At 39.3% G+C, this 18,241-nt stretch overlaps 1 protein-coding gene across 5 annotated transcripts in view; it reads left to right on the plus strand.

Moving 5' to 3' along the window:
- The window catches only part of Plxdc2 (plexin domain containing 2), a 410,802-nt gene that overhangs the window by 271,115 nt on the left and 121,446 nt on the right, over positions 1–18,241 (plus strand). For all 5 annotated transcript variants that reach the window (XM_036187497.1, XM_036187498.1, XM_036187496.1 and 2 more), the window contains one exon: positions 8,970–9,092. In XM_036187497.1, coding sequence (XP_036043390.1) covers positions 8,970–9,092 — 123 coding nt within the window. The remainder of the gene's footprint in view (positions 1–8,969; positions 9,093–18,241) is intronic.

Raw genomic sequence — 18,241 nt, forward strand, 5'->3', positions numbered from 1 at the left:
CTTGGCGATGTTTTTGTTTAATATATTTGGCATTATTTTAGAATTTGTGAATATCAATGTTACCTCTTGAAATTTGAATAGCTTTTTTGCCATCATTTTTTACAGAATTTTATCTCTCCCCTTCTCTGTTCCTTTCAGATTCTCATATGTGAGTATCCATTACTTGATGATCCCTATCAGCCCTTTAACCCTTCCTTTCTTCATTCTTTTCTTTTTATTCCCTGACGTTAAATGTTAAGTGACCTGTGTCTTAAAGTTTTCTTGTTCTAACTCCTTGTTTGAGTCTTCTCTTGAAACTTACAATGCAATTTTCTGTTTAGAGTATTGAACTTTAATTCTAGAATTTTAGTTTGGCTCTTTAAATGGATTCTATCTCTGTATGAAACATCATTTTATTCATGTTTTGTCTTCCTAAGTGAGCCATGTGTCTGTTCTGTTGGATCACAATATTAAGATAATTGTTTTTTGTTTTTGTTGTTCTTTTCTTTTCTTTTTTGTCAGACATCTGTTGATCTCCAGTTCTTCTGGATCTACTCTGAGTATTTTGTATGATTATGCTGACATTGTCATACTTGGTTATTTTCTTTTATCTGTGTTGCCTTTGCACATTGCCAGTGCATTTGAAGATCTGGGTAATTTTCTTAGTCTTGACAGAATGTTTAAAAAAAAGAAGATAATACTCTTAATTCAGGAAAACCACAAATTGTGGGTACATGCACTTACCTGGTAGTTGAGAATTTGGGCACAATACTAGAGCCAGCTCACTGTGGACACATTATACTGGATTCTGTCATCACAGGCATGAAATCTCATTGTATGAATCAATGCCTGATCTGGGATTTGTCATTTAGACCTGGGTCCAGTTTCCACTAAGTGGAACCTGGTTACTAGTTTCATTGGGGTTGATCTAAAGCATGCTTACATGGTAAAAAACATCATGGAACCTGGACTCATAGCTGCTAAACTGGTTCTCTGCTGTGACAAGAATCCTTTGAACCACATGGATTAGACTGGAGCGTGGCACTTAGGAATCAACCTAAGAATCTGGTTTGGCAGGACCAGCCTTGGTAATGGGTCACAGGGTAAGACTAATATGGGGCCCATATCAAAGCTGTGTGCTCATCCCATGGTCAGCATGACAGTAGTTTTATGTTAAAGCTGAATGGTCATCATGGTTTGAGCCTGATGGTTGGGGCTCTGTCCAGGCTGAGCACTCATTATAGGCTGAGCCTGATGGTTGGGTCTCTGTCTCTCTCAAGGCCGAGTGCTTGCTTTCCTCTCCTTCCCCAGCATGTGGTGTACAGTGTACTTCTTTTCATTCAGGATTCTGTGGGCCTGAGGAAGGGGGAGATGAATAACATGAATCTATCCTTCCTTTTATTTTCCTGGCTTTGCTTGTTTACTTATTCTTTTTTTTTTTTTTTTTTTTTTTTGTCTGCCTTTTGCCCATGGACTGTAATTGCTCTCCTGGATTTCATAGCTCTTATGAAGGCATTTCCCTGCTGTGATTGGTTGTGCACATTTGTGGGAATAGATGGGTACCATGGCTCCTAGTCTGCTTTTTTGTTGCTATCCTGTTCCTGTCATGAGACTAAGGCTTTTGGCTTTTGTATTATCACCCGCATACTCCTGAAGAAAATAGATAAACTTCTTGATTTTTCAAAGAAAAGTTTTTTAAAAATGTAGTTCAATGCTTCTACCAGGAGCCACATGTTTTGTATACTGTACTTTGGGACACCTCATTCACAGTGTACTGTGTGAGAGAAGCTATGTGGAAAAGTCCTAGATAACCAAAAGTAATCTGGCAGGTGGGAGAGAGCAAGCTGTTGATAGTTGCTGTGAGAAGTTAGCATGCATAATTTTAAGCAAGCTACATTGATTTATTCAGTAAACAAGATGCGAAAAGAAAACCTGAAATCTCCAATTTTGTTATTAGTCCATAATGAAAATGGATGTAGATATGATTGTTGTCTATCTTCATCTCTTGTCCTCTGTCCACTTCATCTCTTGATCATCCTTCTGATATTGGGATGATCTACTTTATATTTTCAGCATAATCCTGATAATGGCAAGTTCATAACTATAGTTTAGAGTATACCACTAATTGTCAGTTGTGACCCTCTCACACCAAAGAAATGGACTTTTGAAACTTAATAATACCCAGTGGTGTCTTAAGCCAATTCAATAAAAGACTCAATGAGTTTTGACAGATATACTTTTTAAATTTATAAAATACATTTTACTTTGACAGCTGTTGGAAATTTAAAGTGAAATATTTGGTGACTGACAGTATTATAGGTTGTTGAGGAGAAACCCAGGGATGTATTTTAATACATAATATATGATTACTATGCTTTAACTTGAAAGCTGATTGGAACTATAAAAGGAAAATACTTGGTGATTGACATTATTATTGGTTCCTTCTGAGGATACTGTGGTTAGCAATCCCATCTGAATTTCAGAATATATTTATTAACTGTCTAGGTTGCATGTAAAAACCTGTATTCTTCTCATGCACTGCAGTGTCTGTCTACTGGATGCCTGTTCTATGAAACCCATCATTGTACAATTGTCCTTAGCAGACATTCACATTTCCAGATAATTAATCACAACTGTTGAGTTCCAAATTAGCAGTTGCTGTCACACACAGTTTTATTTGAAGGACTGAGTGAGTTACAAACAAGCATTTGTCTTAAAGGCAATAGTTTATAGCATGTGGAAACCTATTGAGTTATAAAATGAAGAAGGAAAATTGTAGGTGCAATTTGCCCAGTCTTTATTGTTTTATTTCAGGCAACTGGTCAACCATGAATGCTGCCTGATTGACAAAGCAACTACAAACACCTCCATAATCAACTTAGGTTTTCATGACAAGAACTAGAACATGCATAAATTTAGTAAGAAGACGCAATGAGAAACTCATTGTCCTAATGCTAATCCATAAATTCCAGATCTCTTTGATTAATCAGTAGAAATCACAGACACACAGGCCTTAATAAAGATGCTAGAGGCATTGGTATCATACCATTGCCATTTGTACTCTAAAGGCAGTGTTGAACTACAGATGTTTGATGCCTTACAGGCATATGGATTAACGCCAGTCTTACCTAAGGGGTCAAAGAGAGTAACTGAGAGATGATAAACTAGAATATTTTGTAGCCTTTGCACATCAAAGGCTTATAGACTGTTTCATGGGTAATAGTATCCTCATGCTTCCTTTATCACGATGACACTTCCAATTAAAGGCAACACCATTTGCTACCTGACAGGAGGCTGATATTTTTACAAGGAACTTGTTCTGCCAGAATGGAAGGAAAGAGTGCATGAACTAAGGACTTTAAAGAACTTTGTTATCTCTTGCCTTACGGTTAAATTCAGTGTTTCACCCTATCTCAAAAAGGATTGAGCTATAAACACATGCTGTACATTTAGACCTGAATAACAGTTTTAAAGTCATATAAATATCTTTTTTTGTTTGTTTGTTTTTTGGTTTTGGAGACAGGGTTTCTCTGTGTAGCTTTGTGCCTTTCCTGGAACTCGCTTTGGAGACCAGGCTGGCCTCAAACTCACAGAGATCCGCCTTCCTCTGCCTCGGAGTGCTGGGATTAAAGTCATGCACCACCACCACCAACAACAACAACGCCGCCGCAGCAGCTGCCGCCACCTGGCAAAGTCATATAAATATCTTAGTATAAATTTATAACCAACTAACATATATTAGAGAAAATTTTAAGCAAGTTGTTGGCTTTCAGCAAAGCATACCTTCTCCCTTTTTCTCTTCTCACCACCTCCCATGGTGTATATCTGTGTCTCTTTGTGTCTGTCTGTCTGTCTGTCTCCCCCATATCTCCCTCCCTCCTTCCTCCCCGTGTGTGTCTCTTTGTATCTGTTCTCTCTCTGTCTCTCTGTCTCTGTCTCTGTCTCTGTCTCTGTCTCTCTCTCTCTCTCTGTGTGTGTGTGTCTGTGTCTGTGTATTGGAGGGGAGTCTTGCTCACACCTATTTTACAGGCAATTGAGCCAAGACTTTCCCATGGTAGATCAATTCTTTGTCACTGAATTGCATTTTGGCTCCAGCTTTTTTTTTTTTTTTTTACATGCAACAGTCATATTCAGCACTTTTCTTATAAACTAGAACTACCCCTCTCCCAAAGTATGGGAAGGTTAAGTCATTTAGTCACAGCACAAAGAAATAATTTGAGTTTGCCATGATATAGATTATTTAATTGTGTGTAATGCCTCCAATCAGCAAATCGAGTCTTATTTCATAAATTGCTATAAAAGAATCAAACTTGTTTGTGAAAATATTCAGTTAAAAGGAAGAGGATCTGAAGGCTTAATAAAAAAAAAAAAAAAAAAAAAAAAAAAAAAAAAACAGCCAGGATTGAGGTAATGTCACCTCTGCTCTAAGGCACAGGTGCTGAAATTTGCAGAGAGAAAAGATCTTTCCTCTGTAACTGCTTCTTTTGGCATAAACTCCACTGAAGGGGTGTATGTAGTCTGTCAACTCCCATTCAATGGCATTTTAGACTTACCTGTGAGAACTGTCAATGTTGCTACAGAGTGGCTGTCTTTAAAATGAGCTCAAGAGAAGTAAATAGAAAAGCCATTGAACTCCCTGACTTCTTCCGGACTTGATATAAGGCTAGATTTACATTATTTCTAAGCAGTCCTAGAGCCCATGGAATTTGAAATCATAGGACCTGTAATGGCCATGAGGGTTTTGGTAAATAACCTAGTTTTATTAAATGAAAATAATACTACCATCATTCCCTTTTCAGTTATTGTGGAGATTAAGTGAATACTTAATGTAATTATCAACAGCCTGTATAGATATTGATTGATTGATTAGTACATTGTAAATATGGTTAATAACTATGGTTATGATATGGTTAATGAATAAAAAAATAAGGGACTACAGAGATGACTCGATAATTGATTAAATTATCTGACTGATTGATCTTCCAAAGGAACCAGGTTCAATTCTCAGCACCCACATAGAAGCTCACAATCTTTTCTAACCTTAGTCCTTGGGGATCTAACTCCCTCTTCTGGCCTTTGTAGGCACTGCATATAAGTGGCGCATAGACACATGGGCAGGTAACACACACATTATTTTTTCAAAAGTAACAAAATAAAGATACATAATGATTGAATGGTGTGTGTTCATATAAAACTTCCTGTGACTGCTTGACTTAATCAGTTGATGATGTTTACATATTTGAAATCATATTACTCACACAACTAGAGGCATATACAAGAGGAGAGACTATAAGCAAGAATAAAGCATGATTCAAGCTGAGAACTTGACATACTTGTGGTTAAGGCCAAAGGGAAGGATAATGCATAGCTTTTCTTTGTAATTCAAAGAGAAAAACATGTTTGCTTCTCTTATTTGATTCTTTTTCTGAGTGCTAAATCACTAGATAGTAATTATTACATAAATCTTATGAACACATCAAAGACTGCCATTTATGCTCAAGTCTTACAATGAATGAAGGAATCTAATAATAGCCTCACAAATTGCTCTCAAGAATTTTGAAGAAAGTAATGAAATACGTTGCTTAAATTAGAATAAAATGTGCAAAATTAACAATACAATTGTATATTGTTTCTTTGACATCAGGTTAGAGAGATAAAGGCCTAAAGCTGTGGTCTACATAGCTATGAGTATTTGTAAAACACTAGCTGTATTAACTTGCATAGTTAATCCCTAACCAGTACCAAGTCAATGTTCCCTGCATCCAGGAAACTTACATTTTCTTCATTCCATGTCACAGCTGAAATATTATTTTTAAAATTTATAAGCTAAGGAACTAAGGCTTTCGCTAAAAACCAGCATTTTGATTCTTGTTCATTTAGAACAAACTTGAATTACTAACAGAAATGAGTTTCCAGTATAGTCAAGAAAAATTCAAAAGTATTCCCCGGATTAGAAAAAAATCAGTCTGTCAGAGTATTGCATTCCCTCTCTTCTGTGGCAGAGTTGATCTTACCAGTAATAGTAGGAATGATAGTCATGCCCCGTTCATTGCGATAGCAGCAAACAAATGCTACCCATAATTGAAATTATAATTCATTTTGTAACTGATATTTATTTAATGGACTTATTTGTATCATATTTATCTATTCATTTGTGTGTGTGTGTGTGTGTGTGTGTGTGTGTGTGTGTGTGTGTGTGTGTATGGCATAGTTCTCAGATCATGTCATTGGTAGAGGACCACTGCTGTCTGGAGTCATTTTTTTCTTCACACCTTTGGTTCTCAGGGATAGAATTCAGGTCACCAGTCTTGAGAATAAGCACCTTTAGCCACTGAGTCCATCTCAGCTGTCCTTCTGATTCATTTTAGTGTTGCAATAACTGCAGAAGAGGGAATTGTGACTCTACTTCTTACAGTAAACAAGTTCTTCTGTGTGTTTACTTAATTCTTTGGGAATTATTTGAAACCTCTTTAAAATATGGGAACTTGTAAGTCTGGGAAATATGCTGGCCAGAGAAAGTGTAGCTGTAAAAAAGAAAACAAGTTCTTGCCAAATCTCTGTGGAAATATGCAGGGGCACATGCATGCATCCTGCCTTTTTAAAATATGAATAAATAGTTACATGTGTAGAATCTAAAACAGTCGATCTGGAAGATTCTGAGAACCCAACAGCAGTTACTAGAGACAGACATGAAGAGGGTAAAGAGAGGAGAGCTCATACAATGCCATAGTTAAATAGAAACATGTCCTGGAGGCCTGCCCCTGCAGAGCCATTGCCAACAATGATGAAGTACAAAAATAGTAAGATGAGACAGTCAGTGTACTACAAATACAAGGTAAAAGTGGAAGGTAATGATAACACAGTGCCTTTGCATTGATTACTATGAATTCATACATGAATCAAAACATTACTGTGTAACTCATAAATACATGCCAATGCTACCTGTCAGTCAAAAACCAAAAGTGACATAAAAGTGAATGCAGTGTTTGAAAGCATCAGTGTGGCTGCATTCTCTGGGATTCTAGAAATTGCTCTGCTTTAGTGCAGAGTGGATCTGGAAAATGGTTTCTGTGGTGATCTAAGATTCTCTTCCTTTGCTCTGCTCTCAGCAGATTCATCCATCACCACACAGAGAATACGAAGTCAGGAAGCAACCACCCGGAGCTCATGCTTTCTGAAAGGACTCCTTCATGGTCTAATTAAAACATTTACTTCCAAGGTTTCATCTGGAGAATTTTTTGTGTCTATTTTAGTGATCATATTATAAATGAATCATGGTGAAAGCAAGAAAAAATTAATTACAAGGTCTGAAAAATGGCTGTTCTTTGTGTTTATAATTATAAGGAAGTGCATATGAGGGAATGACTAGAAATCTAGAGAGAAATATGGTAAAAAGAAAAGATCATATCAGCATACTTTCTTCTAATAGAAAGTAATCACTTTGCATTTTAATAATGAAATCTTATTAACTATACTAATAACTACAGATTTAATTTTGTAATGACTTACATAGATTTACACAACTTACAACTTGAAACTATGAAAACCACAATATCTCAATGAAATCTTTATTTGGACCATAAGAGAGATAAAATAGTTGACATTTTTGAGGCTTAAATACTACAGTTTTTTTCAAAGTATCTTGTGTCTTTATTCCTGCAAAAAAAAAAAAAATGATATATAGGATTCTCAGCTCTCTAGTAATGTCATAATAACCTGAACATTTCAATTGCATCACCACATATCATTTGCTTTGAATTTTATTTTATAATATTGTGTGCAGGTTTATTTTTGTTTATTCTTGATTGTGTCCTTTTAGATTAATATGAAAATAAACAAGTATTTCCTGAACTGACTCTTCTCTTAAGTAAACAAAGACCTTGGAGAGCAAAAGCTAGTGTAATAATAACAACTCATCATGGATATTTCACAAAGTAGATAAACCCAGTGTGAATAATGTCAAGTGTGAATATTTGTAAGCATGGTAGGGATTTAAAACCTGAACTATTGGAAGTTAGTTCAAAGCTCAATGCCCCCACAGTAAATGCTCTCACTAAGTGCAGACTGAAATGAGTTGTTGCCAAGAACTCACAAAGAAGGGGCACTTGTGGGTTGTAGATGTAGACTGCATCTTCTAGCTATGACCTGAGAATTATAAAGGCTTTGGCAAACTGAGAATTTTGAACACTCTATCATGGAGTTATTCAGCTCCCTTTCAACTTGTTTTTAAGAAAACAAACAAGCTGGGCGGTGGTGGTGCACGCCTTTAATCCCAGCACCCAGGAGGCAGAGCCAGGTGGATCTCTGTGAGTTCAAGGCCAGGCTGGGCTACCAAGTGAGTTCCAGGAAAGGTGCAAAGCTACACAGAGAAACCCTGTCTCAAAAAACAAACAAACAAACAAACAAACAAACAAAGAGTAGAAATATTCACTGCCACTTAGAATATGGGTTATTTTTAAGAGAGCGATTTTAGGAAGACTCAAGCCTGAAGATGTAGCTCTGTGCTAGAGTGCTTGCTTAAGCTTGTGTGTGAGGCCCTGAGTTTGTTCCCCATCACTGCCAACAGCAGCAGCAACAACAAAGCCCACAAATAAATGTAATGATTAGAAACTCACCTGTAAAAGAGCTCGTGGTTTAGGCTAGCGTTAAGATTACAGAAGATTAAAATAGAAAAATGGAAGGTTTGGTTTTCTTCAGTACTGTGTTGAACTTCTTTAGCCTAACATTCGCTTTGAGGTAATAGTCACTCTGTGCTATTAAAAGTATATACATTATGGATTGCTGGTAAGAATTCTACTGGATGCTAACAAATTATATGAGCATTTTTACTCTATCCAGAAAAAAAAGTATTGTTAATCAGACATTAAGACACTAAGTATGTTCCCTGCTTAATGTCCCTACAAAATATGACTGCAGTTGAATCATAGCTGGTTGGTTATAATTTTATCTGGCACTCTTTCTTAACAAATTTCCTGTTTTTCTCATTATAGGTTTTATATACACTGGAGAAGTTGTACATCGAATGCTAACAGCCACACAGTATATAGCACCTTTAATGGCGAATTTTGATCCCAGTGTATCCAGAAATTCAACTGTCAGATACTTTGATAATGGTATGTATTGATTACCTGATTTGTGCTGAATTTTGTATATATGTACCTGGTTTGTGAGTATACCACATTTGCCTGATGCTGCCTTGTAGTGATATATGTTACATTGTTAAAAGATGTAAAATAAGTATGTGCTCAGACAGCTATTCATGCACTTACTAGCTCACTAACTCATTTGTTCATTCAGAAAATGTTTATTCACGTCTGTTACACAATAGAATACATATGTATTTGATGCCATTTTAATAAAGCCTTTTTATTAAACTTATCTAGATTAGTATAAATCTAATACTGATGAACTTTAAATAAAGGCAAGTGGAATACTCTTGAAATTCAGTTCTGACAGTTTAATTTCTGCAACTTGTGCATCAATATGCTGAACACACCATAAACTTTGTCAGAGGCATTTAAATGTTACTTAAGAAGATGAAATGTTCTTGGCATTAAAATACGAAACAGGTCATGTGAAGGTGTACCAGATATATTGACAGCAGTCTAAACCCTGTATTTCTTTTGAGAGTATATAAAATGTCTCAGTCAATGTTCTATGTTTGTGAAGAGACACCATGACCACAGCAACTCTTATAAAAGAAAGCATTTCAGTGGGACCTTGCTTACACTTTCAGAGGCTGAGTCCATTATCATCATGGCAGGCATGATGCTAGAGTAGTAACTGAGAGCTGCATCCTGTTCTATGGGCAGTGAGAAAGACACTGGGGTTGGCATGGGCTCTTGAAATCTCAAAGTCCATCCCAAGGGACACAGTTCCTTCAACAATGTCACACTTCCTAATCCTTCTAAACCTTTCACATAGTGCCACTTCACTGTGACTAAGCTTTCAAATATATGATAGCTTTAGGGGGGACATTCTTATTCAAACCACTGCATTCCACTCTCTGGCTCCCATAGGTTTTTAGCCATATTATATTACAAAAATGCATTCAGTCTGACTTCAGAATTTCCCATAATCTTTTCATAGTCTCAAGACTGCTTAAAAGTTCAAAGTCCATAGTCTCTGAGACTCAAGATCAAAAAGCAGATCACACAATTCCAAAGTCCAATGGCACAGAAAATACGTTACCATTCTAAAAGGGAGAAGGGGGAACATAGTGAGCAGGCACTGCACTAAAGTAAGTCCCAAAGCAGGCGGGGCAAACTCCAAATTCTGCACCCCCACATCCAAGGCCAACCAGATCTTCAGATCTCCAACTACGGTCAGCTCTGTTGCCTTCAATACCCCCCCCTCACTCACTCACTATGTGTATCCCTCTTCCTTTCTCTCTCTCTCTCTCTCTCTCTCTCTCTCTCTCTCTCTCTCTCTCTCACTCTGTGTATCCCTCTTCCTTTCTCACTCTCCTTAGTTCCAAACCCAGTCTGAAGCTTTCTTGTCAGGCATCCCATGACTCTGGTATCTCCAACACTTTGGAATCTCCAACATAGTTCAGGCTTCACCTTCAGAGTTTCACACAATGGCACCTCCAGGCCTCCATGTAGGGACAACTTTGACACATGGCTTTGTGTCGGGGGCTTTGCTTAGTCACATTCTTATTCACTTGATTAAAAAGCCAGAGCCACACATCCAAAGATGCTAAGTTCTGCTTCTTGATGGGTCTGGAACCTGACCACCTTGTTCAATTACATTTGCATCAGCTTTCTGTTGTTGACAGGGACAACTGTCAACAACAAACTGTTGTTTAAGCTTCTTAAACAAACTGTTGTTTAGAGGACAGGGACAGCTCATCTGCCCTTATGATCTCAGAGCCAGCTCTCCTCAGCCCATGCCACCACATGACAGATTAGTAATGGGAATAGCTCTCCCATGCTCACAATTTTGGGACTGGCTCACCCACACAATGTGTTGGCTCTATTATGCTGCCCACACAAGGTGCAGGGCCTGCTCTCCTGAGTGTTGCACCTGGTGGTAAGACCTCAAGGCCAGCTCTCCCATCTGCCTCAGGCATTGATGGGTGGAGTGGAGGGACATCTCTCCTTCCCATGCCACCACATGACAGGTGATTAATGGAGATAGCTCTCCCATGCTCACAATGTGGCTGGTTACTCCAAACACAGGATGTTAAGAATCAGATTTTTATGATACCAACATTAAAAAAAAAAACAAACATAAAGCATATTAAGTGTTCTCTTGTTATTCCTTTCTTACAATTGTTATAAATTAATATTAAACTGCTCTAAGTGGCCTCTACGTTCTCAACAAATATGATAACAATGTACTAAGAAATCTGTCTTTAGTACCTAGCATGGGAACATAGAAGACAGTGTGTCACAATTAATATTCAATGACTGAATAAATGATAACATAAATATTTAAGATATATTTTTACTTCAAAGAATTTTGGATCATTAACACTCAAGAAAACAGTATTTTCTCTCAGTGATGTAACTTCTGTATGATGGCAAAGGGGATATATAATTCCCACAATATAGCAAAAGCTATTACTGCTGTGTTATTTGTTATTAAATGAAGCAACTTGAAACACTGTACATCTTTTTATGCCATATCAACTTGCTGGAGCAGCCTATGATTGATTGGGTAGGACCTTGATGTTTACTGCAGGATGGGAAAATCCTCCCCATGGGAACAGTTGCAGGTCACACAGTTTCTTCTAAAGTAAAACTATTAGAAATAAAGCACCAATTTTAAAAGCAAGTTGATGCTTCTAAATGCTATAGCTAGCCAGAACACTGCCACATGAGTCATGAATATCTATAAAAATAGTATCTTCTATTAGAAAAATAATTTGATGGTTCATAAATAGTAAATCAGATAGTATAGTTCTTAAGAGTGGTCAGAAATCTGATCAAGTATAGAATCAGAAGAAGAGGGAAGCTGATAGTACCCTTTAGTCAGTAGCATTAGTTTATTCTAGTTATGCTTATAATTTGAATATCAAAAGCTTCCATCCATTAGTGATTGTGTAATTCAAGTATGATTCAGGAAGCTGAGTTCCAATACTATCTGGGCAATTCCTGTAGATGGCTGTGCATGCTTAAATATCTTCAGAGAATCAGGTCAGGTAGGTCATGACAGGAGGTAGACATCTCAGCTCTCTAAACTAGACTGTGTTTTTTTTTTTTTAAACTTTACTCTTTTTTTTTCCTTTTTTATTTTATAATTTAATTTAATTTTACATATCAGCCATGGATTCCCCTGTTCTCCCTCCTCCTGCCCCGCCCCTGCCTTCTCTCCAGCCCCTCCCCCCATTCCCATCTCCTCTAGGGCCAAGACTCCCCTGGGGATTCAGCTCAACCTGGTAGATTCAGTCCAGGCAGGTGCATTCCCATCCTCCCAGGCTGAGCAAAGTGTCCCTGCATAAGCTCCAGGTTCCAAACAGCCAGCTCATGCACTAAGGACAGGTCCAGGTCCCACTGCCTCCGTGCCTCCCAAACAGTTCAAGCTATTCAACTGTCTCATTTATCCAGAGGTCCTGATCCAGTTGGGGGCTCCTCAGCTTTTGGTTCATGGTTCATGTGTTTCCATTAGTTTGGCTATTTGTCCCTATACTTTTTCCAATCTTGGTCTCAACAATCTCGCTCATACAATCCCTCCTCTTTCTCACTAATTGGATTCCTGGAGCTCCACCTGGGGCCTGGCCGTGGATCTTTGCATCCACTTCCATCAGTCATTGGATGAGAGTTCTAGCACAAGAGTTAGGGTGTTTGGCCATCTGATCACCAGACTAGGTCAGTTCAGGCTTTCTCTTGACCATTGCCAGTAGTCTACAGTGGAGGTATCTTTGTGGATTTCTGGGGACCTCTCTAGCACTTTGCTTCTTCCTATTCTCATGTGATCTTCATTTATCATGGTCTGTTATTCCTTGTTCTCCCTCTCTGTTCTTGATCCAGCTGGGATCTCCCACTCCCCTAAGCTCTCTTTCCCCTGACCCTTACCCTTCATTACCCCCACTCACGTCCAGGTTGTTTGTGCAGATCTCATCCATTTCTGTCATTGGGCGATCCCTGCGTACCCAACATTCCAATTAAGAAATTGAACTAAACAGAGAATTCTCAACAGAGGAAGCCCAAATGGCTGAAAGACATTTAAGGAATTGCTCAACATCCCTAATTATCAGGGAAATGCAAATCAAAACGACTCTGAGATACCACCTTATACCCCTCAGAATGGCTAAGATAAAAAACACTGAAGACAACTTATGCTGGAGAGGATGTGGAGCAAGGGGAACTCTCCTCCACTGCTGGTGGGAATGCAAGCTTGTACAGCCACTTTGGAAATCATTATTGCGCTTTCTTAGAAAATTGGGAATCCATCTCCCACAAGACCCAGCTATAGCACTCTTGGGCATATACCCAAGGATTGCTCAATCATACCACAAGGGTATTTGCTCAGCTATGTTCATATCAGCATTGTTTGTAATCACCCATTGCTAATAGTTTGTTAGAAATACCTTCACCAAATTTGCACTCAAGTATCAATTTATGTTACCCTCTAGTAGTCATCAAGAATGGGAAACCATTGTATTTTCTTGTATCAAATGCAGATATCCCTTGGGGGGAAAAAGTATGCTTCCCACACTATAGGAGAGGAAACAACTGTATGGAGGTGAATTGTTTATAAGTTAGAGAGCCCTGGAGACAGTTAGTAGTCTGTCTTTACCTGTAACACAGACTATGACAGGAAGTATACATTAAAATCCTTTGTAAGGTAGACATGCGGACATGATCAGAAGACTCTTGCACATGTAAAATTATTTATTTATTTTTAACTAGCAGTGTGTTTTAATATTTTCCAGTTTTATAACATGATACCATAGCCACAGATTCATTGTCTCTACCCATGACAAGGCTGAGCATTTCCTATGGCTAAAAGTCCCAGGCTTAAGTTCAACAATGTTTTAGTGTTATTACTATTATATCTCAATAGAAATATATTTCTATACTTTAACATCCTTTGAAAGCTCAACATATTTAAAGTAACAAGACTATTTAAAATTCCACCTAGCTCTGGAATCATTACCAATGCCCAGAGCAGTTGCTGAGTATTAATTCTACCAAATAGTAATAACTTTTTAAAAGCAGATAACCGCTTAATTTTGTCAGTATGTACATTTTACTCATTTAGTTCTGTTTCATTTTGATACAGATTCTTTTGGCTCCAGGATTTCATATATAACTATATAGGAAAGGAGCTCTCTTTGGCCTTCAGAGCAAAGGCCAGTCCTCAGTGGGCATCCACCTTTTAGATTAATAGGGCAGAGGCAGGATAATGGGAGGTAGCAAGGTGTGGTGGTTTGAAGGAAAATGGCCCCCAAAGGGAGTGGTGCTACTAGGAGATGTGGCCTTGTTGGAGCAAGGTTTTTCTTGTTAGAGGAAGTGTGTTACTGTGGAGTAGGCTTTGAGGTTTCATATATGCTCAAGATATGCCCAGTGAGACAGTTCATTTCTTGTTGTCTGCAAGTCAAGATGTAGAACACTCTGCTACTTTTCCAATTTCGTGTCTGCCTGAATGCCATGTCACACCAAGCCTCTGAAAATGTAGGCTACTTCAATTAAATATTCTTCCTTTATAAGAGTTGCCAAGGTCATGGTGTCTCTTCATAGCAATAGAAGCCCTAATTAAGGCAGAAGTTGGTACCAAGGACTATAGGGTATTACTGTGATAGGCCTGACCATGCTTTTTGTTTGAAGGAATATGTACCTTTGGACTGTGGCTTAGAAAAACAGTTGGACATTTTAAGTGCCACTTAATGGGCCATCCTAGTAGGAACATGGAAGACAGTGGTGTTGAGTGTGATTTAAACTGTGGGTGCCTGGCTCTAGAGGTTTCAGAGGAGAAGAATATTAATATGCGACCTAGAGATCATTCTTGTGATACTTTACTGAAAAAAGTGCCTGCTGTTTGTCCTTATCTGAAAAGTTTGTCTGAGGCTAAAATGAAGTTTGAATTAATTCCGTTGACAGAGGAAATTTCAAAACAACCTAGTATAAACTGTTGTGTAGTTATTAGTAGTAACTCTAATGAAGATTTATAATGAAAAGGAGCAAGCTGAGAAAATGTAAATTTCAAAAAAAAATCTGACGAGAAAGGGAGCACCAGGAAGTGAAATGGAGTTAAGTCCTGTTTTCAAGGAGCTAAACAGATTAAGAAATGGATTAAAGGAAGTAGTGACCTCAGGGTAAGATTCCACCCAACTAAATTTCCAACTTGTGAAAAGGAATTAAAGAAGAGCTTAGAACAGAGTATGCTGGTGTGTGCCTTTAATTCTAACACTGGGAAAGAAAAAGCTAGAGAATCTCTGAGTTTGAGGCCAGCCTGGACTAAAAGCAAGTTCAAGGAAAGCCAACTTAGGTTGTGAAAGTTACCATCAAAAACAAAAATCTCATGAAGATGTACTTGAACAAAGGGGCCATGTTTCAGCCTCAGAAAGCAGTAGAATATGGCAGCTTTGGCTAGGTGATTCTGACTTTACAGTTAAAGATAGAAGAGAGGGTCTGTGCAGTTTACCTCTGCTGTTAAGAAAGATGCTGAGGCCAGGCATGTGTCATTGGTGTCCCTGAATGGAGGACTAGAGAGGCCATTGTGTGAAGTTGTGAAGTTGAAGCCTGGATTGCCTTGGAGGCTCTAAGATATTGGAAATGTCAGAGCCGGGTGACACCTACTTAGGAGAGCTGCTAACAGGAAGTGGAACCAATACAAGAGAAAGAAGTGTGTTGCAGTCGACAAAACTGAATAGATTTGGAGATCTGAAGAGCATTCTGACATCAGACATGGAGATGCCGAGTTTGGAGTTTGCCCAGCTGTTTTTCAGTTTTGCTTTGGCCCAGTATTTCCTCACTATGCTCTCTTCCCTATGCTTTGGAATGGTAATGTAGATCCTATGCTATTATTTGTTGGAAGTATGTGATCTGCTTTTTGATTTTGATTTTACAGGAGATTACAGTTTAGAGATTGCCTGAATCTCAGAAGAGACTTTGAACTTTGGGCCTTTAAATTAGTTTGAGACTATTACATGAGACTGTGGGGACTTTTGAAGGTGCACTGAATGCATTTTTGCATTATGATATAGCCACAAGGCTTTGGGGGCCAGGGAGAGGAATGTAGTGGATTGAAGGAAAATGGTCCTCAAAGGGACTTGAAGGAAGGATTTTGACTCCTATACTGCTGCCCATTTCTTACCTTGTCACCCACCTCTGCTCCCAGACAATTCGTCCACAGGCCTCTGAGTTTGCACTTTCTATGTTACATAGTTTTATTTTGGTATTTTTGTCTTGGAATTAATTTCTCTAAAACAGACTCTAATTAAAATACCACCTCTTCTCTCATTCCCAGAGACAAGAATTGTATGTGTGGCCTTCACTGGCTGCTCCCTGGCCATCTTGTCCCCATTCCTACTCACCATTCTACTCATGTCTATCAAACTAGGCCTCCTTATCAAGCCAAAGTCTCCTGATGATATGACTGTCATTACCACTGGCTTGGCTCTTGCCTCCACCCCTGTAGGCCCTGCTAGACAGCTTAGGGGCTGTGTGGACCTCAAGCCTTGGGGATGAGGTAGAGGAAAGAGAGAAGCTCTGTCCAGGCAGTTCAAGCCCTGGACAATGGAGGCTGAGCCCAACACACAGAGTAATAAGGCACCGTCTGAGAAGGGAGGTTGGGATGGTACAGAAGTAAATGGTCATGAGTCCTCAAAGGCATCAGCATCCCCTGGGAATGTGCTAGATAGACAGACTATTGCCCTACCTGGCAACCCAAGATTGTAATCCTACCATCAGGGCTGGGGAGGCTGAGATCATAACCTACCAGGGATGCAGAGTAAGTTCAAGGCTACCCTAAGAAGCACAACAAGACCTCATTTCAAAACAAGAAATAAAGAGGTCTGGCTCAGTGGAGTGGCTGCATAGCATGTACAGTGACCTAAATTCAGTGCTCAGTACTGCAAAACAAATGACCCAAACAGACCGTCAGCCCTAGTCCAGACCATGCATCAGAAACCATAGGGAAGGGTCTCAGGGCCATCTCCAGGTGATTCTAATGTACAGCAAACTTTGAAAAACATCCAAGCAACCAAACAGTTTAAAATCACTGACAGGGAGATAATGACCTGGCTCTAAATGGGTAGCTGGATGGTACAATTGGAAGCACAGGAGCTGTTGAACCAGACTTGTGGGTTTAGAATCCAGCTCTGAAGTTGAATGGTCAAATGCTCTGTGACTTATGAAACCATTTTATTGGGGTTTCCATCTTCCCATGAGGATTTGCCTGGGTCTCAAAACTTTCATATGCATTGGAATCTCTAGAGTAATATTGGGGAAAATACATACAGTTTCAACTTCTCACTTCAGAGAATCAATTCTGTTGACTGGATAATAGGACCATGTCGATCTGAGTGGCCTGTACTTCCACTATGGGACCATGGTGTCATCCAAGATGGGGCTGATGCCAAGAACCATGTCTGGGTCTGTGGCGCTATAGCAGCCATGGTGTGAGTTGGTGTCTGTGTCTCCTGTTGCCACTGAGGGCCATGCAGATGCCCTAGGTCTGGTTAGCCGCTTGATACCATTTTGTTATCCTAGGGCTATGCTGCCCCTAGAGCCATACTGGTCTGGGTGGCCTGTGCTGCCATCAGGGCCATGGTGAAGTCTGGGCCCAAGCTGCTGAAGAGGGCTATGCCTGGGTCCATAGCTCCTGCTGCAGCTGAGATCTGTGTTGATGTCCATGGCACATATTACCAGAGGGGGGGTCACAGGAATCATGTGTGTTAAAATCTGAGGGCCATGCTGAGCAAGCCCTGCCCCTTGGATAGCTGGTCCTAGCCCTTGCTGAACATTGCAGCAGGAGAGCTGGCTCTACCCATCATGGAGAGCTGACCACTCTGCTGCAAGATGGCCCCACCCATCACCACATGATATTTTAATTGTGCTGACATGTGATTTTATTTGTATGTTAATAAACAAAGTTTGCCTGGAGGTCAGAGGTCATTAGCAAGCCAGGAACAGAATTCAGGTGGTGGTAGCCCATGCTCTTCATCCAATCACATGGCAGACAGAGTCTCTGTGTAGTCAAGGACACAGCCAAGAATGGTGACCTGAACCTTTAGTCCTAGTACAAACCATAGAGACCTGAAAGTCTGTATAGACCGGCAGTGACGAGGAAGTCATATGGTTGAGTTTAGAGC

This window comes from Onychomys torridus, chromosome 5, assembly GCF_903995425.1.
Source record: "Onychomys torridus chromosome 5, mOncTor1.1, whole genome shotgun sequence".
In the NCBI taxonomy this organism is placed as follows: domain Eukaryota; kingdom Metazoa; phylum Chordata; class Mammalia; order Rodentia; family Cricetidae; genus Onychomys; species Onychomys torridus.